The sequence below is a fragment of the Lynx canadensis genome, chromosome C1, assembly GCF_007474595.2.
Source record: "Lynx canadensis isolate LIC74 chromosome C1, mLynCan4.pri.v2, whole genome shotgun sequence".
Taxonomy (NCBI): domain Eukaryota; kingdom Metazoa; phylum Chordata; class Mammalia; order Carnivora; family Felidae; genus Lynx; species Lynx canadensis.
The window spans coordinates 192,693,630-192,718,276 of NC_044310.1; the positions used below are offsets into that span (position 1 = coordinate 192,693,630).

Sequence of the window (24,647 nt, forward strand, 5' to 3'; positions counted from 1 at the left end):
GTTGCTGCTTCTGACAAAACTGGTTTGAGATTGGAACCAACAGGATTTTGATGCTGGTAAGGATGTCTAAAACTGAGATGCCAACTATTGACAGTGGCTCCACTACTTCCTAGCTTTGTGACTTGGGTGAGTTACTTAACCTCTTTGTACCTTGAGTTCTTCTATCTATGAAATGGGTTTAAATACTGTACTTAGCTAGTACCTGATGTTACTGTATTAGTGAGTATTAATATAATACTTTACCATTGTGTGTTTTACCATTGTACCTGGCACATAGTAAGTTCTCAATAAATGCTAGTTGCTGTTACCATTATCATTATTATTATCCCATGTAAAATCTTTGTTCAACTTCATTACTTTCCAGTCCAGGGATACTTTCCAGAAATACACAGTTCTTTACCTTGAGTTTTTGCATAGTAAAAACTTTGAAGGTCTATATGTAGACTAAGTTGCTAGAAACAACCATCTGGGGGATCACCAATCTTATTTGTGCAGTTATAAATATAGTCACAAGTGTTTAACAGTAAAGGATAATACTTGTATGTCACTGTATAGACTTATGACCAAATATTTAGTCATTTATTCTTTTCTTCATGTCAGAAGTCTTATTTCACTTGGTAGTTTTGTTCTAACAATTGTAAGAAAACAACTGACAGTAATATTGATGCGTTCAAGATTGGTTACATGAAGTCCTGGAAGAGATGAAGCTGAATTTGTATATCACAAAAGTTTGGTTTTGACCAAAAAAATCTTAGGACTAACTGACTTCTATAGGATAAGTAAAGGGGAGAAGAATGTGATTGGTGTGGTTGTCTCCCATAAAAATTGATTTTTTTCTACTGAAGCATGTGCAAGGTTTATGTACATCGTTTTACATTTGATTTTTTCTTAAAGTTCATAAAAACTTTATGGGAACTAAATTCGATTATCAAGATAAAGTTCTTCTTTGTTTTCAGATTTCAACTATTGCAGAAAGTGAAGATTCACAGGAGTCAGTGGATAGTGTAACTGATTCCCAAAAACGAAGAGAAATTCTTTCAAGGAGGCCTTCCTACAGGTATGGAATTTAATAGTTAAAAGATTCAGAATCAAAGATGTCAGGAAGCTTTAGGTAGTTGCAGATGAAAAGATGTCGGAAGACCAATTAGCTGCTCAATTCAGGACCATCTAGGTTACTTCTCTTCATCTTGAGTTACTTCTCAAGTTGAAGTTTATCGTACAGAATAAGAGAACTTTTTACTCTGAACAGTCCTGGATAAACAATTTTTTTTTTCTTTTTTGCTTCTGTTTTTGTAAACCATGCCAGCTGCTGCTTTTATGTTAAAAAGTTTGGAATATTTGATAGGATTATAGCACTTCTAGTTTGTCAGTTCTGACACACTACACTATTTATCTACCTAGCATCACATTTGCAGACCATTTCTCACGCCATGGTACTTAGTAAATAACTGTTTATTAATGCAGTCCTTATTGCAGCGTGACACTTTGCTGATATTCCCTAATTTTAAGGACACCTTACTATAGTTTCTGTGTTCAGCTATAGAGGTTGCTTTGCCTCTATCATGGACCCAAACCATTTTTTTATATGTAGAAACTGTCTCCATGCTCAATATCTCCAGGAAGAGCAATTCCATAAATCTTTGTAAGCTTACTTGAGAGTTTAATAAATTTCAAACTTCTAATATTCTTTCTTGTTATTAGCCTAAAGGTATTTCTGTTTTTCAGTGAATGGTTAAATTTTTTTTTTCCACTTGGCTCCAATGCTAGCCCTTTTCTCAATTAAATGAGGGATCCTAAATGAATACCAATAAACTGATTTTGAGATCTTAAGAAATTTTATATTACCAAGTATGTGTTGTATGCATTTATGCTCATTTCTTTTTTTCCTAAATACATCTAGTTTTAGATTTGAACTTCAAAATACATCCCGTGTTAGTATTTTAACACATTTGATCCTGAAGCGGATCCAACCAGGTGTTGACGAGCCACTTGGCTTCTCTGTCTATAAATTCCAGGCAAATAGTTGTAAATAAATTCTGTAGATTCTAGTTGTAGACCTTATAAAATAAGAGCTCTGTGTGGAAAGAAAATATTTTGTTGTAGCCTGTATCCTAGCAAAGATCACTTAAATACTAACACCTTAATTCGTAATCAAATAAACAATGCCTGAGATGCGCACATGCAGAGAAGGGGCTACATTCATGAGAAATACTGTATCTTTCCTTATAGTCATTGTGTACCTGTTATTTTGTTTTAAGCTTGTAAATTCTTGAAACCTAGCTTTTATGTCTTGACTCCAATGAGATCTTTAACAGAGTCCTTATGATATGCTTTTGTAAGATTGGAGAAATGGGGATTAGTTGATAATTCAAGATAAGTTTTTCTTAGAACAACCCAGCTTTGTAGTGATCAATTTATACTCAGAGGAAGTTCTTACAGCACTCTTACTTGGTCTCACCTGGTTTGGTATTTTTACCAGCAGTTCACCTGAAAAACAGAAAAGCCAGCTCATCACCTTTGCAAGTGACAGAACGTTAGGGGAGAAATACCCTAATGGGTGGGAGAACAAGTACTTTGAAGGATCATAGCTGCCCGGGGAAACAGACTGTCAGTTGTTGGTGATAATTACAGAATTTCTGAACTTGAGTTTAAAATCAAACCAGTTATTCAAGTGCAAGATTCTAGATTAAGAATTTGTTTTCAGGGGCGCCTGGGTGGCGCAGTCGGTTAAGCGTCCGACTTCAGCCAGGTCACGATCTCGCGGTCCGTGAGTTCGGGCCCCGCGTCGGGCTCTGGGCTGATGGCTCGGAGCCTGGAGCCTGTTTCCGATTCTGTGTCTCCCTCTCTCTCTGCCCCTCCCCCGTTCATGCTCTGTGTCTCTCTGTCCCAAAAATAAATAAAAAACGTTGAAAAAAAAAAATTTTAAAAAAAGAATTTGTTTTCAGGACACCTGGGTGGCTCAGTCAGGTCATGATCTCACGGTCATGAGATCGAGCCCTGCCTGCTTAGGATTCTCTCTCCCTCTCTTCTGCCCCTCCCTGGTGCACACTTGCACTCAAGCATGTCTCTCTCTCTCTCCCTTCCTCCCTGCTTCCTTTCCTCCCTCCCTCCCTCCCTCTCTGTCTCTCAAAAAAAAAAAAAAATTGTTTTAGAAACGTAATTATGTTACTTAATTATCATTAACAGATACATACAGTTGCCAAAAAAAAGCCAATATAACATAAGGCTACATTGGTAAAAACCTAATGTCTAGATTAAGGGAAGGAATTAATCCCACTGCTCAGACCACATCTCGAATCTACTTTAAGAGAAAGTGAATTGTATCTCTGTGATACAAGAATGACCAAGACGGTCTGGAGCAACAGTATTAGAAACTGGAAAGAGAAGACAAGAATGATTACTAGCTTCAGGCAAAAGAGAAGTAGATTTATATTATATGCAGGTCTAAAGTAGTAGCTTTGAAACTTTTATTTTTTTACTACAATCCACAATAAGAAAAAATCTTTATAGTTTTCTCTCTGTATACATACTATTATTTCAAATTCATATACACATAGGTGTATATATATACAGGTACACACATATATAGGCATCTGAAGCAAATAATACAGCACCGTATTACGTGTGATGTTCAGTTGTTTTTTGTTTTACGTTGGTTACAACATACATAACCATTTCCATGGTCCACATACGGGTTGTGACCTGAGTTTGAAAAATGCTGCTCTAAAGACCAGTACTTATTCAAAATGTGTGTGCAGAGTTTGGATGGAACGTAGAAATTTAAGATGTCAAAAATTGCATGAGTTGAGTTTTTTTCCCCTCCTCTGTGATTATGTTACTCGTTTGAAATAACAATAAGGTTAATTTGCTTTTATTTGTATTCCTTTTTAGAATGTTTCCTCCATCCTTGTTGATACTATTTTTTAATATGCAAAACATGAACATGGTTCCAAAAGTCACAATTGTACAAAAACATCCACACACTTATAAGTGCCCCTTCCCAATTTTTTCTTTTTTTTTTTACTTCTTTCTTACCCATCCTCAGTAGATTAAGTAATTTCATGAAACTCTATCTGGTTTATCCTTTCTGAGTTTTTTCTAGAATACCAGAACAAACATGTTATTTTCACTTTCTTTCATATACAAAACGTATGTGCTTTACTCCTCACCTGGATGAGCTTTAGTTTATTCAGCCACTCTCCAACATGTTGGCATATAGATAGTCTTCAGTATTTTGCAGTTACAAACAGCGCTACCATGAATAACCTTACGTGTATGTATTTTTGTACTGTAGGAAGTATATCTCAAGGGTAAGTTCCTACAAGTAAGATTGCTGTGTAAACATACTTTTGTTACATCATCACATTCATTCCATAAGGGTTGTACGCCAATTTATACTCACACCAATGAGAGTGTCTGTTTTCTCACGGGTTTTTTACTTTTTACCAGTCTGAAAGTTGAGACATTTAAAGTCAGGTTTTTAATTCTTTTTTTTTTTTTTTTGGCCTCAATTTTTTTAATGTTTATTTTTGAGAAGGAGAGCTTGAGCGAGTGAGGTGGGGCAGAGAGAGAGGGGAACAGAGGATCCAAAGCAGTCTCTACGCTGACAGCAGAGAGCCTGATGCAGGGCTCAAACTCATGAACCATGAGATCATGACCTGAGCCAAAGTCGGACGCTCAACCAACTGAGCCACCAGACACCCTGTCTAAATTTTAAGAGTTCTTTATATATTGGGCTATTGCTCCTTCATCTGTAATATATGTAAACATTTTTTTCTTAGTGTTGTTGATCATCTTTTGACTTTGGTTTTGGTGTTCTTTGCCCTACAAAAGGTTATTTTGTTTTGTTTTGTTTTTTTTGTGTGTTTTTTTTTCTGTAATCAAGTTTATTAACCTCTGCTTACACCTAGATTTTGAATGATTGCTTCCCTTTACATTCAAATTAAAGAGAAATTCATCGTTTTTTCTAGTCCTTGTATGATTTCATTTTGACACATTGATTCCTCATCCGTTTATGGTTTATTCTTGTTCTTACATTTTAAACTGCTGTCCTAAGCACTAGCAGCTTTCCACTCATTTTCCTTTCCTGTTATTTGTATTTAGCCAGTAAATGTTACTTTTATTTTAGTTAATACAGTTCTCTCTTTTTCTAGGAAAATTTTGAATGACTTGTCTTCAGATGCACCAGGAGTGCCAAGGATTGAAGAAGAGAAGTCTGAAGAGGAGACCTCAGCACCTGCCATCACCACCGTAACGGTGCCAACTCCGATTTACCAAACGAGCAGCGGACAGTACAGTGAGTAGAAGATATTTCTGCTTTGGAAAGTGAGACCAAAACACTAATGGCTGCATTCTCCTTAAAGGAATCCTGCAAGTACCAACTCTTTCCTCAGTCTTGGATGTGATCAATTACACTTCCTTTACTGTTCACTGTGCAGACTTCTGGAACAGAAGTATTTTCTTTTCTTCGGGGTTTTTGTTGGGATGACTCAAGCACTTTAGCCCTTTAGGTGGTCCTTTGTTTTGTGCAGACACCGGGAGAGTCTTGAAAGTTTTTTGAATCGCTGCTTGGAGCTCTAGATTGTAGTCCTCGTGTGATATATGATGGTCATAGAGGACATACTTTTTCAGATAAGATAACCATTCTCTGATTATGTTTAAGGATAAAAACGGTTTATTTTTATTCACTTTCCGTTCTAAAAGTAGCATTTTAAAATCATATTTAATGTCTTGTGGTGGATGTCGACAGGCTTGGTTATAGTCTACCAACACATTCAAATCATTCTTTTTAATGTAAAAGGTAATATAGTGAATTATGATAGCATAAACATAAGGACTGCCAAAATTAGAGCACAGTTGGCCTTTGGGCTCAGAGAAGGCAAAGATTTCTTTTGCAAAATTATCAAAGTTTCCATTTCTGTCATGTCTCTATCTGACACTTAGGTCTCTCTCCTTATCTTTCACCCAAATCTGTTACAGAGTACTTTTGAGCTCTGCTTTTGTTTGATCAGAGGCATTTGTGTGAATGGTGTGTTTTTCTGTCTTTTCCCAGTATCTTTTGCCTCCTTAAGTGCCTCACACATAGATTTATTCATTTTGATGTGTTCATTAAATCCAGTACTTCCTAAGGGCACCTGGGTGGCTCAGTCGGTTAAGCGTCCAACTCCTGATTTCAGCTCAGGTCATGACCTCACAGTTTGTGAGTCTGAGCCCCGCATTGGGCTTCACACTCACAGTGCGGAGACTGCTTGGGATTCTCTCTCTCTACCCCTACCACACGTGTTGTTTCTGTCTCAAAATAAAGTTGAAAAAAATCCATTGCTTGCCATTATGTAGTTTCCCCCCCTTTCTTCCTTATTGCAAATTAAATGTACTCATTGACACTCCCTTGTTGCATTAATTTTCTAATGCCCAGGGGTGGTCTGTGTCAGGAATGTGTATAAAAGTTTGAGTCCCAAATTAATAGTTTTTGTATAGTTCACCCTTTGTTTACATAACTAATTTGCATTCCAACTGTATTAAAAACAGATTCCTAAGTAGCAGACTTTTTAGCTGTCCTGAAGCTGAAACTTTTGAAAGTGAGTAGAAGGAAAGCGTTTTTTTGACTAAGCTTCTTGTTCACACTGTGCTTACTGGAGTTCAGTCACCTTTTTTCCTTCTTGAGTTCTTTGTTGGCGGAGACAAACAGGTACCATCTATATACATGTCTGTGGGTTTTGTAACCCTTATATCCAAATAATTTGAAGTATTCAAGATGTGTGTTCTGAGACATTGATATATGACATTTACTTTTCTCTGTACTTCAACAGAAACCTGAGGGATACACCACACTCCTGTTAGTAACAGTAATTCAGTTGTGCAGGGAATCTCACTTGAACTAGAGAGCATGCTCTTTAGAGAAAAGGCATATAGAATCTCAAATAGGGAAGGCAAATTCAGAAATGTAGATGTTTAATTTGGCATACCACTCTGTCCCAGCAACTGAAAATTGCTAGTTTTAGAAAGTTCATACTTTGAGATTTTTAAAATTTTACTGCATTATCCATTATTCTCTTAGAGTATACACCTATTTCCTTGATGGAATTGATTTAACATTATGCTCTTGACACATATACAACATTTATATGTTTCTTAATCCTTTTCATCTCTCCCCAGTAGTAAGAGTTTGGTATATATCTGTCCATTCTTTCTCATTTTATTTATACATAAATATGTTACCATGTACAGTATTTTTATACAAGTGAGACCTACATTACTTATGTACCATATATATAATTTCTTCAACAGCTACATTGTGTTTCACTATATAAATGTAACTTTTATTTAAACATCCCCCGCCCCCCCCCCCCGCCCCCACACATACACGTACACACACACATTGGTAAACATTTAGGACATTTCTATTGTTTTAAACAGTAAGACATGAACATTCTTACATATGTGATAAGGTCTCAGTGGGATAGCATCCAAAGAGTGGAATTGTTGGGGCACTTGGATGGCATAGTCAGTTAAGTGTCTAACTTAGGCTCAGATCATGATCTCCCGGTTTGAGCCCCATATTATGCTATCTCTCCCTCTCAAAAATAAATAAACATTAAAAAAAAAATTTTTTTTAAAAAGAGTGCAATTGTTGAATCAAAGCACATCCTGCCCAATTTCCCTTTCCAGTGGCTGCACCAGTTTGTATTCCTTCCATACATTGTTTTTTTGTTGGTTTTTTTTTAATTTAATGCTGTTAGTAGTTTTATCCATTACTTTGTTCACTGTTCGTAGCAAAATAAAGTCTTTTTTGAGGAATTCTAAGTTAGAAACACAAGTGTCTATCATTTGGAACTTGAATCTTTTGTTTCACTAAATACAACTATAACCTATGATGTTTTCCTCATGTTCACTTTACTCAGAATCTCAGCTGAGTTTATGTTTAATTGTATTCTTCCTCTAGATTTTCTGGTAGAATCTCTGTGGTAGAGACACATCAGTTACTTGACTTCTATCTTTTTCTTCTTGTTTTAATGAATTTAGTTTTATTGAAAGCCATCCCAAATCCTTTTGGAATAATCAAGTATATAAATAAATAGTACAGAGAAAAACATGTGTGATAGGATCAGACTTTTGTTTTCAGAGTACTTTCATATATATGACTTCATTTGATTTTTATAGTTGTAGTTAGTATGGCTAGAACCGGATATTTTTGCAGAAGAGATGACAGATTCAAATAACAGTGTACTGATGGAACCTGGGCTAGAACCCAGATCTGCTGATACCTAGTTTCCTACTTCTTTTCTCCCACCTTGAGTCCATTGGTATGTAGCCAAGAAGAAATTGTGGTTTGATTGTTCCCCTTCTGATTCTTTCAAGTTACCTGCCATTTTAATCTCAATACAGTTCTTACATATTCCTTTTTTTTAATTGCCTAAGAGAAGTAAAACTTACAGACTTAGCTAAAGTAGATGGATTATAAATGCCAGTATCTTAATTTCCAATAGGTATCATTTATCATTTGCTAAAGCAAATCATAGCTACTTACTGTTACTATTTCTTGACTGAACAGTAGTTAATCAATGTTGCTCATACAGATGACTCAGCATATTAGTTTCTTAGAGCTGGCAGATAATTGATCCCAAATAACTCCCTTCTAACAGACAAAATAAAAAAGTAAAATGCATAAGTCAGACATGTTGACTTATTCAGTTAAAATCCATTATGCAATTTTATATGTAATACTGTGATTTTAGTCCTCTTTCTGGAAAACTTTTAAGAGGGAGAGTATCTCGAGAGGATCCAACCACCAACTTAATGCTGGTAGCTAAAGGATTGCTTTGTTCAAATAAAATAACCTACCTTTTTCTCTTAACTTTTCCATCTACTGTAGTATGAAGGTGAATTCATTTTTTTTTTTAATAAAGTGAAATATCTTTTAGTATGAGCCAAAGTTGATTACTTCATAACAGGTGAATGACAAGTGTGGTTAATTAGTGAATAATCAAAGGATCCTGTATGAGATGCTTGGATATGTAACAGAAATAGCAGTTAAATAGTTTTTCTAAATGATTGATCTTGAGCACTAATTTTTAACTTGGCGAGATACTCTATGATAAATGAGTCTCACAGGATGTATCAGTTTCGCTGAGTGGATGTTTGTTACAGTTTAAGCATTGCTAACTGAGTTAGAGAACAGAATGCGCTACTGAACTGCTTTATTAATTGTGTATTAAAACAGCCATTTATTGGGTGCCTATTACTGCCCATTTCTTTGCTAACTATGTGAAAATAGAGAAGAAAAATCACATTTTCTGCCTTCAAGAAATTTACTTTCTAGTGGGATAGCGAATATTAAACAATTAAAATATTGCGTAATTAAGACTAGAATAAAGGAAATATGGATCACAAAGTGGTACCTCCTCTGAACCAACCACTTCCAAAGGAATTTAACATTTTTCATTCATTTTTTTTTAAATTATTAACAGGTGTTACTGTAAATTACAATATGGTTCATAGAGTGCATTTATATTCTAGCAATAGGATATGTATGGGTCTCCTGAACAGAAAGTTCCTTGAGTCTACCAAATCCTACCACATCCTTCTTGGCCGTGTCATTTGCTATAATAACTTCTCCTAGATCAGGTCTTACACATTATTCTACTGAATGTAGTGTGTTGTAAAAGTTTGATATGGTATTAATTAAACTGATAACCATAAAATCCATTGGGTTTTAGTTGCCATTACCCAGGGAGGAGCAATACAGCTGGCTAACAATGGTACCGATGGGGTACAGGGCCTGCAAACATTAACCATGACCAATGCAGCTGCCACTCAGCCGGGCACTACCATTCTACAGTACGCACAGACCACTGACGGACAGCAGATCTTAGTGCCCAGCAACCAAGTTGTTGTTCAAGGTAAGAGAATTCAGAATTCATAGGTGTGGTAAATTCTTTGAAAGGGTAAAAATTTTATAAACTCAGATAAAGTAAGTATGATACTACAGAGCACTGTGAAAATGTAGTTAATTTTGTTTTCATTATAGATAATGTTCTCCATAAACTCTTCTATTTTTCCAGTTGGACCCAAATGTCATGGCATAAAAACAACTATTTTCAGTTTAAAAAATATAACCTCTTTAACACTTCCAGCATTTGGGGATAGGAGAAACAAGGGTAGGTTACAAGGAAAGATAGTGAAATCAGGAGTTAGGAAAGCTAGATTCTAGATCTAACTGCATAGTTTTGCTGTGTGATCTTGAGTAGGACTCACCTCTCTGGGCCTCATTTTTATTCATGTGTCAAATAAGAGTTTTATTAAATCACTGCTAAGAATCATCAGAGGTTCCAAGCACCTTGCTGCCTCAGTTGGTAGAGCATGCAATCTTGATCTCAGGATTGTGAGTTCAAGCCCCACATTGGGTATAGAACTTACTAAATAATCTGTTTCTCTACTTCTTACTCAAGAAATTGACATCCTAATTTCTAAGATCATCATTTTTTATTTCAAATGAAAGCAGTATGTTCTGAAATATCTTATACCAGTTTGTAAGTCTACTGGTCTATAGAGAAGAAGTAGTAGTTAAATCCTTGATGACTGTAGAAATAGCTTTTTTTGCTTTGTTTTAGTTTTTAAATTAAATAATTTATTGGTCTTAGGAATCTTTACGGATAGGAGTTGACCGTTTTTCTTTGAATCTATTTGAATATTTTAAGAGTATGATTTATGCCAGATTGAAACTTGCATGTTGAGGAAATACTTTTAAAATCTGTTTCTAAAAATATTTTTATTAATAATAATATATTTTGCCTCTGTTAGGTAGTGATCATCTTACCCCTTCACCATAGATAATAATTTTTGAATAATCCTAAAACACCCAACTAGAGAGTCATCATTTATTTAAAAGGCCCTAATGTATTTACAGAATATATTCTATTACTAAACAAATAATATTTGAAGAAGATAATATTTTGTTTATTAATGGCAGTAAAACACCTTTTCACTTTACATGCAGGTACTCAAAAATTGTAAAGCAGGATGTCAGTGAATTTGAATTCTGAACGTCAGTTTGAAGATGGTAACATGTTTAGTATATAAATCTTTTCCACTCAGACTACACATTTTAATTGAAATTAATGACTAACATGGCTAATTTTATACAGACCTTTAAATTCTCTCAGATAGTGTTAGGTTCTTTATTCTTAGGAGGGCATATTCCTAAGCTGTTTCTAGAAGCAGTTTGACAAATAATGGTTGTGTTTCTTTTCACAAGTGATAGATCATTTAGGTAGAAAAATAAACTTCGGTTTATTTAGCCATTAGCATTTACATTAAAACAAGTAATATAATTGGCATCACGTGGTACACGTTTTCATACTTACAGTTTTGTTTCAATTAGAAATTTATAATAGTTGACCATAATGCTTTATTTTCTCTTCCATTTTGCTATTTTATGAAAAATCATGGTCGTTTTTATGTCGTGGCAAGAGTCTACTTGAAATTTTTTAATATGAATTTACCAATATCAAAGGAAGACATTGAGGAGTATACTCTATCTAGGAAGATCATCCAAGCTGTGCCCTACTTACCTTTTAGACTTAAGGTTGGTAAGCATGTTAACAGAATAGAACTGCATTCCAATGAAAGATAAATACAAGACCCAGAAGACATAGGTGAAGGCCTCTTTCACCCACGTGTCTATACTAATAAATACATTAAATTGGAAATTATTTGTCAGTAATGACCCAAAGAGGGCTGATTAGTTCAATGTTTTAGTTACAATCACATTCCTTCTTTTTTTTTCCCTTGCAATCCAAAATGTATGTTTAGATTGATGATTGACACAGCGTAGTTTTACCAAGTCACGGTGCTTCAGTGTCTTTACACCACGTTCACGGTTTTTCTTCTCAGCTGCCTCTGGAGATGTACAGACATACCAGATTCGCACAGCACCCACTAGCACCATTGCCCCCGGAGTTGTTATGGCATCCTCCCCAGCACTTCCTACACAGCCTGCTGAAGAAGCAGCACGAAAGAGAGAGGTTCGCCTCATGAAGAACAGGTACATACAGTGCATTTACTCAGATTGTGGGAGGTCAGGTCGTCTTCAGATTCCGCCAGACGTGTGTCTTTAAGTCTGCTGAGAATATGATCTTGCTGTTGAGCTTTTTTTCTGGTAGAATTGATGGATGTTGCTGAAACTTCTTTATTTAATAAGCAGCACTTACGAAATGGTTAATGGGATTATGGGTCAATCTTTACTCATGGTTTTCTTTTGTGTAATTTCTCCATGAGAGATTTAATACACAACTCTGCTATATTTTCACTATGCTCTAACCAACTAGCTAGGTTATTTAAATATTGTTTCTTTTCATGACAAGTCTTATTCGAGAAGATCAAGAGGTTCAAGTATGGATATTAAAATTGTTTCATTTATAGTAAGTTACTTGTAATAAAGTAAATGTATGATGGCCACTGTTTTAATGAATACCATCTTTATTGAAAATTAACAGTTTAACACCTAAAGGTTTCTTCAGAAATAGATTAATTCTAATACCTTGTTTTTAGATAAAATCTTAGAGTTAGTCTTCAACAATGAAATTGCTACGTATCAAAATCTATGAAATGTGGGTAAAGTAATTCTCATAAAGTAAATTCATAGCTGTAAGTAGTTTTGTCAATAAAAAAACAGTAAGATGTTTTTATTACATTTACTTTAGTATTTTTTATTTATTTAGCTTAGGATTTAATATGGAAATGACTTTAAGACAAAGCAAAGAGAATGAAAATAAAGGTATATATAAAGATCTAAACATTTGATATTGGCGAAAATATTCCTCTGCTGTTCATCCCAAGATTTTTCAAACGCTGTGATGAGATAAAAGAAATGTAGGGATTGAGTTTAGATTGTCTGGATGCAAGTCCTGGACTGCCCTTTTTGCTGTGACTTTGGAAGAATACACTAACCCTCTCAGCTGCAGTTTTCTTCTTTGTAAAACGAGATTCCACCACCTGCCCAAAGGGCTGCTCTATGGGACAAGTATCCTATTCCTCTAAAGGCACTTTGTAACTGCAATGTGCAGTTGAAATTTTTTTTTAATGTTTATTTACTTACTTATTTATTTATTTATTTATTTTGAGAGAGAGAGAGGGAGAGAATCCCAAGCAGGCTCCACACCGTCAAGCGCAGAGCCTGATGCTGGGCTCAATCTCACGAACCATAAGATCACGACCTGAGTTGAAACCAAGAGTCGACATTTAATTGACTGAGCCACTCAGGCACCCCTCGAAATATTTGTTTTTATGAAGTTTCCTGTTTCTGTTCAGTTCAACCTCTTTTGTTCCTAAAATATTCTTAGCTGTTATAGAGTGTTAGTAAATGACATCTATGAGAAATGGCAGGGCTTTTTCTGGGATATTAGGAAAAGAGTTCAAAATATGCCAAGTGGCTTATTTTATTTGTGCTCCATCAGTCTGTGATTTTCCTTAGGAATTATAACAGAAGCATTAAAAGCTGCATTCATTTAAATATATTTTAAAATATAAATTAAACTTTGTATTTAAATCTTTTCAGTTTTAAAATGTTTGTAAAGAGATGTTTAACCCTTTCAAAAATTTGAAGTAAGTCCGATTAAGAAGTCTTTAGTAAAGGCCAGGTTGTAAAATTTAAAACAGTAGCGCTTAGTAAAGAAACCAGTTCTAATCAAGACACAGTAGAGCAATTCGATGGAAGATAAACCCTCTTGATGATAAAAACAACAGAAGGACTTCATGTTGTGTCTATGTAGTTGGGCTCTGTGGGCCAGAAATGTTTCCCCTTATATAGAAAAGACTAAGAGGCGGTATAATCAGTGGGTAAGGAGGCAGCACCGTATAGCTTCTTGTCTGCTCTCTTGTATATAGCAGAGAGCTGCCTATGTATGAAAACTTGTTAATTTGGCTGGCAGACTAAATTTCCTTTTTTATCCATGTAATTTATGTCTCGCCCCTTCCTCTCCCACCCCCTCCCCTCCCCCCATATACATACACCCCAAGTTAGGGACAGGGCATACATAACTGCAGTTCCTAACAACCTTTGCTGGCCTGAGATCTTCAGGGAAGCTACCTGACTTACCACAGACTCTTTAATAAAATACTTTGTCTTGGATTTAGTTTCACTATAAGGAAACTTCCCATTGACTCTGCTATGGTTCCCTTTTCCCTTTATTCCCATGTTACTGCTGCTGCTACTTTTCCAACTTCCATTCATTAGAATGTGGCTTCTGTGACCACCACACCACTCTTATGTCTTTAAAAGATACAGATTCCTTCTCACTTGGCAATCTAGTATTCTCTTTTCATTTTACCTTTATGGAATATTTGACATTTTTGTCTATCTGCTTTTTCTCCTGAACTCTTCTTTGGTTCATTCACCTGGTTTTCTGACTACTTTTGAAGTTTTCCCTTAAGACGTTCATTTATACCCGTGTATTTATTTTAGGTATCACCTATATGTTGCTGTCTCCTGATTCTATATTTTGGCTTTGACCTTTTTCCTGAGGTACTTTTAATATTAGGGGCCAGTTTATGCTGGACACTGTACCTAGTTTCTTTACATATTAGTTCTACCTACAATGAGTAGAAGCTTATCTCCACTTCACAGAGGAGCTATACTTCAGAGAGAAGTTAACTGTCTTGCCAAGGTCACACCTTTTAAGAAATTGGTGCAGGGGTGCCTGGCTGGCTCAGTCAGTAAAGCATGCGACTCTTTTTCATCTTGGGGGTGTGAGTTCAAGCCCCACATTGGGTGTGGAGATTGCTTAAAAATAAAATCTTTAAAAAAAAACAAACAGAAAACTTGGTAGAGCTGAGATTTGAGCCTATTATGTCTGGCGCGAAAGCCTATGGGCATGGTGCTTCTCGGATTCCAGCCTGCAGCTCTCTCCTGCTGTGCCTCTCAAACCAAAGCACATGCCAGTGTGCTGAGATATACGTAGCCCCAAGAAGTAAACTTGGAATGCTTTCCTCCAATGTTTAGTTCACAAAAATTTGAGCAAAATAAACATTTGTAAGGTAAGAAATTTAAAAGAAATTCACACCAGCAGTGGTATTTTGGCTTGTGTCCCCAGAATCCCCATTTTTAGTTTGCTCTGCCCATTAAGGGTACTTCGGTGGAAAAGTTAGAGGAGCGCTGTCCTGAGCATACTCCCTAGGATGAATGTCCCTTATGTACCTCAAACACAGCCTGTCTTAAATTGAACTTTGATGAGAAGAGTTGTCATTCCCCAAATTCTACACCGTCCAAGTTACCATTTACTCAAAAATGAAGATAAGTGATAAGAAGTCTAAAAGAAAGGACAGATGGTTATTATTTTACTTTTTGTTGCTGCAGTAACAATAACAAAAAACCCCAAATCTCAGTGTCTGAGAACAACAAAGCCTCTTCCTCACATTACATTTGACAGCTGCTAGCCAGCTGCTTGGCCCTCTTCCACATGCTCCCAACTAAAGGAGAAGCACCTTTTCTGACAAAGCATGTCACTTGTGCAGCAAAGGGGAAAAGGCAATGCTTTCTAAATCATCTGCTTGCTGGGGGTGAACATGGCATCCACTTGTGTATTCTTCGCTTGGGGAGGGAGGAGTAAAAAATTATGACAGTAATACAATTCACTATCCTTGTTGTATAATTTTAGAATGCAGGAGGATTTTAATAGATTTCCTAAAGGCAGAAGTAATAAACGTAAAGGTTACACAGGTTTGACTACATGTATGAAAATATAAAACCCCTGTTTAGCCAAGCAAAAGATACAGTAGCAAAGCAAACAAACTAGGAACATTTGACAAGTCAGAAGAGAGTTAAGGATATGAATAGGCAAATTCATAGAAAATGAATTAGAAATGAGGTAAAAAAAAAATAGTTTTGGAAAAATTCCAGACAATTGAAGGGTATGCCATGTAAATTAAGGCATGTTCATTGTACACATTGTATACATTCAGCCACATACAATCAACCTTTAAGAATGAATAGAGATGGGGGGAGGGGAGCGCCTGGGTGGCTCAGTCACTTAAGCGTCTCTTGGTTTCATGATCATGATCTCACAGTTCATGAGATCAGCCCCCGCATCCGGCTCCATGCTTCTAGGTTGGCGATTGCTTGGGATTCTCTCTCTCTCTGCCCCTCCCCCACTCATACTCACGCTCTCTCACGCGTGCACACTTTCTTTCAAATAAACTTAAAAAAATAAATAAATTTAAGAATATATAGATGGCATTTTTATTGAGATAGGAAGATGTTCATAGTGGAAAAAAGCAGGTTACCAGAGAGTATGTATAATCCCACTTTGTTTGGGTGGTGGGGGCGAGTTTGTTTGTTTTTATTTTTTTTTTTAATGTTTATTTTTGAGAGAGAGAGAGAGAGAGAGAGAGAGAGAGCGAGAGCGCGCGCACCAGCAGTGGAGGGGCAGAGAGAGGGAGGGAGACATAGAATCCAAAGCAGGCTCCAAGCTCCAGGCTCCAGGCTCCAAGCTGTCAGCACAGAGCCCAATGCAGGGCTTGAACTCATGAACCATGAGATCATGACCTGAGCTGAAGTCTGACACTTAACTGACCAAGCCACCCAGGTGCCCCCTACTTTTGTTTTTATTACACATGTGAAACATGCTAATTATACAAGCACATTAGAAAACATAAGCTAAAAATTTAATCATCACTAATTGTGCCACCCAAAATGTTAACATTCTGGAGTATAATTTTTTCCCTAATATATATGTGCAAAAATAAATAATATATTTTTAATGTATAGTTCTTAATTTTTTATTTTTAAATAATTTTAGGTTACAGAAGAGTTGTGAAAGTAGTACAGAATTCTAGATACTCTTTATCCAGCTTTCTCTGATTTTAGCATATGACATAACCAGGCTTCAGTTACCAAAACTAAGAAGCTAACATCTGTCATATACTATGGGTATATGACAGCATATTATATGTTATATTAACACAGTCAGTATGTTATATGGTGTAGTATACAACGTAGTGTTGTATACCATAATACTATACTATAAAACAGACTGTACACTTTATTCGGATATCCTCAGTTATTCCACTTATATCCCTTTTCTCTTCCAGAATCCAGTCCAGGGTACCTACCCACTGCATTTAGTCACCATGCCTACTCATGTCCTGCAAACTGTGACGCTTTCTCTTTTGACTTTCATGGCCTTGTCACTTTTGAAGAGTAGTGGTCAGGTTTCTTTTAGAATATCCCTCGGTTTGGGTGGGCTTATGTGACATTTTCTTACAGACTGAGGTAATGGATTTGGAGGGATAATACCACAGAGGTGTAACGTGCCTTTCTTGTCATACTGTATTGAGGTAGCGCATACCAGTATGACTTGTTAGTGGTGGTGATGTTAACTTTGATTCCTTGGTTAAAGTGGGGTCCAGGTGTCTCCTGCAGAGTTACCATTTTTCTAGTTTTACACTCTATTCCTTAGAAGCAAATCACTGAATCTAGCCCACATTCAAAGAGAGATGAAAGTCAAAAAGGAGAATATCAAAGAATTTATGGTCATAGGCAAAAAACCACCATAGTAATTGGTATATTTGAGGGGAGAGACTTGAAGGCTGTGCAGATACCTTATTTCTCTTTAAAGTTTTGCCCATTAATTTTAGTATTCACTAGTGATATTCAGATGAGGGTTTTTCTATTTCCCCTGTCCCTAATACATTTATTAACTGGAATTCTTATATAAGGAAAATCTGTCCCTTCTTCCCTACTTACTTATATGTATAAATAAATATATTGTGGATACTTACTTTATAAATTGCACTATAACTTAATACTATTTATTTGTTATGTTCAGATTATTCCAGCTTTGACTTTTGGGAGCTCTTACAAGTTGGTTTCCTTTTATCCTTTTGACATGTCCCCTTTTTTTTAAACATGTCCTTATTGTCTGACACTACAAGATTGTCCAGATTCAGCTTCTTATTTGTGTGTTCCCTGCCTTAGCCTTGGAACTAACCATTTCTTCCTAAGTTCCTTTTATTGGAAAATGGTACATAGAAATCAAGAAGAGGGCATCACCTATGCTCTTTGCTACCAGGTATCGCACTTCTGGGCCCTCTCAAAAGGTGGTGTCACTAAATACGTATGTGTACTAGCCGATGCATGCACACATCTAAATTTCTGTATTTGTATATTACTAAAATAAATATGAATTCATACTAGCTTCTCTGACTCTGATCTATAGCCACAGGGTTCATTTTAGTCTCCTCCACTTTGCTTATTTATAACTTCTTTCTCTGACCAGAAACTTGGCTTCCCATTAAGTATATTTATACACTTGTTTAAGTGTAGTATACATTTAAAATAGTTACTGAATTGCTAACTTGTACATCCATGAGAAACAGATTCACCAATTACAATACAGTATGTGCAGTTCTTTTTGTTCTTAGCCTTAAAGTACCAGTGTTTTCAAAGCTATTGAGTTGGGTCTCTTCCTTTTTTCTTTACCTTCTTCAGTGAGGTTATATCACACTTACAGTATGGTTAGATTTGTCATCATCTTCATTCAATTTTGGGATTGCATGTAGTTTACTTTTTATCTTCTGTTGGTTTTGACAGATGTATGGTACCAGGTTTCTACCCCCACAGTGCCTTACAGAACTGTTATACCATCCTAGAAAGAATCCCATGTAATACCCACATGCTAATCTTCTACCCCCTTTCCCATACCCTCAAAACCACTGAACTATTTTCTATCCTTTGGATTTTGCTTTTTCCAGAATCTCATATAAATGGAATCATACAGTGTGTAGCCTTTAGGATCTGGCTTCTGTGACTTGGCAGAATGCATTCAAGATTCATTGATTATCTTGCGTGGATCAGTAGTTGGTTTTACCCCTGGTACTGCCTTGTATGATTTTACTGTGGTTTGTTTGTCCATTGACCTTGACGTTCATCACAGTTTCCAGTTTTGGAGCATTATGAATGAAGTTACTATAAATATATACAGGTGTTAATATGAACTTTCAGTTCACTTGAGTAAATATCTAGGAGTGGGCTGGCCAGCTGGAATGGTAAGTGTATATCTAACTTTACAAGAAACTGCCAGATTGTTTTCCAAAGTGGCTGTATCATTTGGCATTCCCACCAGCAGTGTTTGAGAGTTCTACTTGATCTCTATTCAGTGTTACAATGTATGTTTTACGTTTAGGTCTATGATCCCTATTGAGTTAACTTTTGTATAAGGTGCGAGGTGTATCAAGATTCATGTTTTGTGTGTGGACATCCATTTGTTCCAGCATCAGTTGTTAAAAAGATTATCCTTTGTTGAACTCCCGTTGTACTTTTGTCAAAAATCATCTATCTGTATTTGTGTGGGTCTGTTTCCGGCTAGCTTGTTTCATTGGTCTTTGTGTTTATGCTTTCACTGATGCCATGCTGTCTTGATTAGTGTAGTTCATAGTAAGTTTTGAATTTGATAATGTGAGTCCTCCAACTTTGCTCTTTTACAGAATTGCTTGGACTGTTCTCTTTCCTTTGCATTTTCAAAGTATGTGTCTTCCACTCTATGAATACAATTACATTTTTTAGCATATAGATCCTACATACATTTTGTTAGATTTATAACTAAATACTTCTGGATTTTTGGTTTTGGTTTTCTTGATGGGTATAGAAGACTAGTAGGGATTTGATTCCTAATATTGAAAATCTGTGGTTTTTCTCTCCCCCTCCCTCCCTCCCTCCCCCTCTCCCTCTGTCTGTCTGTCTGTCTCTCTCTCTCTCTCTCTCTCACACACACACACACACACACACACACACACACACACACTTGGTTAGTCTGGCTAGAAATTTATAAATTATTAAAAACAGACTATGAAGATTTGACCCATGGGTCACAGGTTGCTAACTATGGTCTAACCCAAGTAAAAGACAAACCAGATTAAAAAACCAAGACCTAACTATACATTATTTATAAGAATCTCCTTTCAAATATGAAGCATAGGTAGATTGGAAGGAAAGGGGTAGAATAGGGTAGGCCATGCAAATAGCAATCTAAAGGAAGTTGGAACATTGTCAGGGATAAAGGACATTGTATAATGATAAAATTATTATCATTATAGGCCTCTAATAATAATATCATTATTATCATAGGCCTCTAATTCTACTAGAGTAGGTGTATGTTCCTAACAATTTTAACATACAGTAGGCCAGGGCTGATGACACTAAACAGAGAATGGAACAAATCTGTAATCATAGTTGAAAACTTCAGCATTCTTTTCTTCAATAATGATAGAAAATAAAGATACAACCTGAATGACATCAACCAGTTATACCTATTTGGCATTTTTATGACACTTGTTAATCTGAAAGAATAGAAATAGAGGTGCCTGGGTGGCTCAGTCGAGTCAGCATCTGACTCGATCTTGGCTCAGGTCATGGTCTCATGGTCTGTAAGTTTGAGCTCTCTGTTGGGCTCTGCACTGATGGTGGAGAGCCTGCTTGGGATTCTGTCTCTGCCCCTCTCCTACTTGCTGTCTCTTTCTCTCCCTCGAAATAAATAAATACTTCTTTTAAAAAAAGAATAGAAATAATATAAAGTATGTGCTTGGCCCATAAAACATCTGGGAATATCCCCAATTGTGTGGAAATTAAGTATCAAACATTTCTAAATCTATAGGTCAAAAGGAAGTCTTAAAGGAAATAAATATTTTGAACTAAGTGCAAATTAAAAAACAACAAAAATTTGTGGGATACAGTTCAGTCAGGGCTTAGGGGGAAATTTGTATCCTTAAACACTTAACATTAGAAAAGAATCCTCTGTGTCAGGCAGGGGTTGGCAAACCGTACCTCATTGCCTGTTTTTATAAACTTTTATTGAGGGGCATCTGGGTAGCTTAGTCGGTTAAGTGTCCAATTCTAGATCTTGGCTCAGGTCATGATCTCACAGTTTGTGAGTTTGAGCCCTGCATCAGGCTTTGTGCTGGCGGTGCGGAGCCTGGTTGGGATTGCTATTCTCTCTCTCTCTCTCTCTCTCTCTCTCTCTCTCTCTCTCTCTCTCTCAAATTTACAAGGAAACTTAAAAAAAAGTTTTATTTGGAACACAGCCATGTTCATTCAATTATGTGTTATCCATGGCTGCTTCCGTGCTACAACAGCAGGAGTTGTGACAGAGTCCATTTGGTCCAAAAAGCCAAAAAAATGTTTGCCAACCTAACTTCTATCTTAAGAAACTAGGGGGGAAAAGAGCAAATTAAAATCCATAAAACTGAAGAGAAAACCAATAGAGGAAAATCAGCGAAACAAAAAATTGGTTGTTAAAAAAGAAAAAGTACAATTGATAAACTTCTTTGAAGACAAAAGAAAAAAATCAGGTAGTTTGGAATTACTGAAGATGCTGAAAATGGAAAGAGTAAGTGAGACAGAATAAGAGTATCATATGGAGGCAAAGAATTAGGTCAGTGAATGGAGGAGGATGTTGAGACACATTATGTGAAAGAACTTTTTTCTAAAAATATGCCTATCACATCAATTTCAGAATCTATAAGCCATCTGTTTGCATGAATGCTTAAACTCCTAAAATCCTGTTTCTCTACTGGAAGAAACATTCAGTGGTCAATTTAATCTTCACACTGTGTCAGACCAATCCACTGGGAGAGTCCTATCACTTTCTTCTGTTTTTTAAAAAATATTTAGCTAGAAATTTTTGAGAAGCTTTAAGAAGCATTCTCCGAGCTAAGGATTTCTTTAAAATTTTTATTTAAAGCTCATTTGTATTTTGTATTCTACTCCAAAATACAGTAATGCTTATTTTAACATGAAAATGCTTGCCACCCCTCTGACCCGTTAATCAAAATTGGTGCTTTAGAATGACATGCCACGTTTATTCCCTGATTTTGCAAACTCCTTAATACGAACCTAACAGTCCTGTTGGAGGCATCTTGATTAGTCCTGTTTTTAAAAAACAGAGGAAGAGGGGCGCCTGGGTGGCTCAGTCGGTTAAGCGGCCGACTTCGGCTCAGGTCATGATCTCGCGGTCCGTGAGTTCGAGCCCCGCATTGGGCTCTGTGCTAACAGCTCAGAGCCTGGAGCATGTTTCAGATTCTGTGTCTCCCTCTCTCTGACCCTCCCCCGTTCATGCTCTGTCTCTCTCTGTCTCAAAAATAAATAAACGTTAAAAAAAAAAAAACAAAAAAACAGATGAAGAAACAGTTCTTGCATGGGACCTATTGGAAGCTACTCAACTAGTTAGTTTCAAAGCCAGAATCTGAACCCAAGATTCCTGATTTTCAGTTTAGGATTCTTGCTAATATGTCATACTGTATCCAAATTTGTATCCAAATTTGTTTATTGTAAACCGTGCCTAACTTGAGCATCGTTCTGCAAGACTGTGTGTTACTTGAAATTTATTTGGTATCTTCCCGCCGCCCCCCGCAAAAAAGTATTGTATACTCACGTTCAGTTTAGGACATGCTAGTTAGAATTGCTCTTTGGAGAGAGTCTCAATTCACATTAGTATATGGAAAGGATCAGAAGTCTTAGATGAAAGAAAGCAGTTAATTTTCGTAGCCCAGTGTTCTTTGTTTTTTTTTTTTTTTTTTTTTAGAATCCTAGTCTAATCTTTCCAACACTGTAGTATACTGATTTTTGTACAACAAAGTTAGGAGATACTAACCTATAGGATCATGTTAGTTTAGCTTTTGGAAACTAGCATGTAGATATAGCATTCCTATGAGCACTTGTGGACTGTAAATTCTCAGATGATGGAGAAGGAGAAAGCAAGGAAAACAAGATGAGTCAGCCCTGGATAAAATGAGATTTGTAAATGTGTATATACATAATACATGCTTTCTCTTTGTTAGAATTTACCCCATACACAGAACATCCAGCCTGACCTCTGAATCAAGCCCACTGTGACCCTTTAGATCACTCTTGGCCTCGTAGCACTTCTCGACTTGTGATGTCCATCATGCATTTGAATGTTGGGCCATTTTTAACTTCTTTCCAAAAAAATTTTCACCAGTGGTACAGTGATGCAGTGGATCATATATTGTCTGTATCTGTCATGGATAATACATCATCAGGTGCAGCTTTTTTTATTCCAAAAGTCGGCTTGCTCCTTTTTTCTGAACCAGTAGGCTATGTGGGCATGAAGACATTAGAGTTTTCTAGAAACAGTCATTGCTAACACATATGTAGTAGCATTTAGGAAGTGCCAGCCACCATTTCATGCACTTTTTACAGATTAACTCCTTTAATCCTCATAAAACTTTTGAAGTAGGTAATATTACCTGTTTTACAGTCTGGTAACTAAAGTTAAATAATTTGCTTGTGGCCATGTAATTGGTAAGAAGTAACCACTTAAACCTAAGAACCGGACACTGAAGATAATACTGCTCCTAAGTACTGCCACTGCTGCAAATGAGTGATTAGAAATTGCTGCTTTTTTCCATTGTTTAAAGACTTAGGACCGTTCTGCTTTCAACTCTTGGTTCACTTAGTCATAAGGACCTACCTCATGCCAGTCCTAGTGACTGAGCATATAATATATGGTCCTTATTCACATAGAGTTAAAATAAGAGTTTATTTACTAGTTTAGCCTTCATAGCTTGCTAGAAAATATTTTATTCTTAGTGTTAACTTTTTTTTGGTAATTTTTTAATTGTGCTAAAAAATTTAAAATTTACCATCTTAACCATTTTTAAGTATACATACAGTTCAGTAGTGTTAAATATGTACACAGTATTGTGCAACAGATCTCCAGAACTTTTTTGCCTTGCAAAACTGAACCTCTGTTAAAAGCAGCTTCCCTCATTTTCCCCTTCTGTGAGTCCTTGGCAGTCACCACTCTACTATCTGTTTTTATGAGTTTGACTACTTTAGATACTTGAAATAAGTGGAATCCACAGTTGTCCTTTTCGTGACTGGCTTATTTTGCTGCATTATGTCCTCAAAGTTCATCCACGTTGTAGTGTGTGATGGTATGTCCTTCCTTTTAAGGCAGAATAATATTCCATTGTATGTGTACCACATTTTTTCAGTGTATCCGTCTGTTGATGAGTACTTGGGTTGCCTCTGCATGTTGACTATTATGAATAATGCTGTTATGGATGGAGGCTTGCCCATATCTCTTTAATATCCTGTCCTGTGTTCTTTGGATATATATCCAAAAGTAGGATTTTTGGATCACAAGGTAATCCTATTTTTAGTTTTTTAAGGAATCACTGTAGTGTTTTCTGTAGTGGCTGGGCAATTTTACATTCCACCAGCAGTGCACAGGGTTCAAATGTCTTCTCATCTTTGTCAACCCTCGCTGTTTTCTGTTTAAGTTTTTGTTTTTTAAATAGTAGCCATCCTAATGGATGTGAGGTGGTATCTCATTGTGGTTTTGATTTGTAAGTTGTAAAATTTCTGGATTATATCCTGGATATTAACTCCCTGTTAGATATATATATGATTCGCAAATATCTTCTCCCAATTCATAGGTTGCCTTTTCACTCTGTTGATTGTGCCCTTTCATGAACAGAATTTTTTAAGTTTGATGTGACCCAATTTGTTTATTTTTGCTTTTGTTGTCTATGCTTTTGGTGGCATAGCCAAGAAAGCGCTGCCAAATCCAGCGTCTTGAAGCTTTTCTCCTGTGTTTTCTTCTAGAAGTTTTATAGTTTTAGGTCTTACATTT

General features: G+C 36.3%; 1 protein-coding gene across 6 annotated transcripts in view; it reads left to right on the forward strand.

Annotated features, from left to right (window-relative positions):
- CREB1 (cAMP responsive element binding protein 1) overlaps positions 1-24,647 on the forward strand; it is a 60,973-nt gene that overhangs the window by 29,501 nt on the left and 6,825 nt on the right. For 5 of the 6 annotated variants that reach the window (XR_003971121.1, XR_003971122.1, XM_030326977.2 and 2 more), the window contains 4 exons: positions 957-1,057; positions 5,154-5,296; positions 9,717-9,899; positions 11,893-12,043. Coding sequence is in view for 4 of the 6 variants with exons in the window: in XM_030326977.2 (XP_030182837.1) it covers positions 957-1,057; positions 5,154-5,296; positions 9,717-9,899; positions 11,893-12,043 (578 nt within the window). In the remaining 2 variants the exon portion in view is untranslated. Of the gene's footprint in view, positions 1-956; positions 1,058-5,153; positions 5,297-9,716; positions 9,900-10,996; positions 11,060-11,892; positions 12,044-24,647 lie in introns of those variants that run through there. The other variant, XM_030326978.1, reaches the window with a different exon arrangement.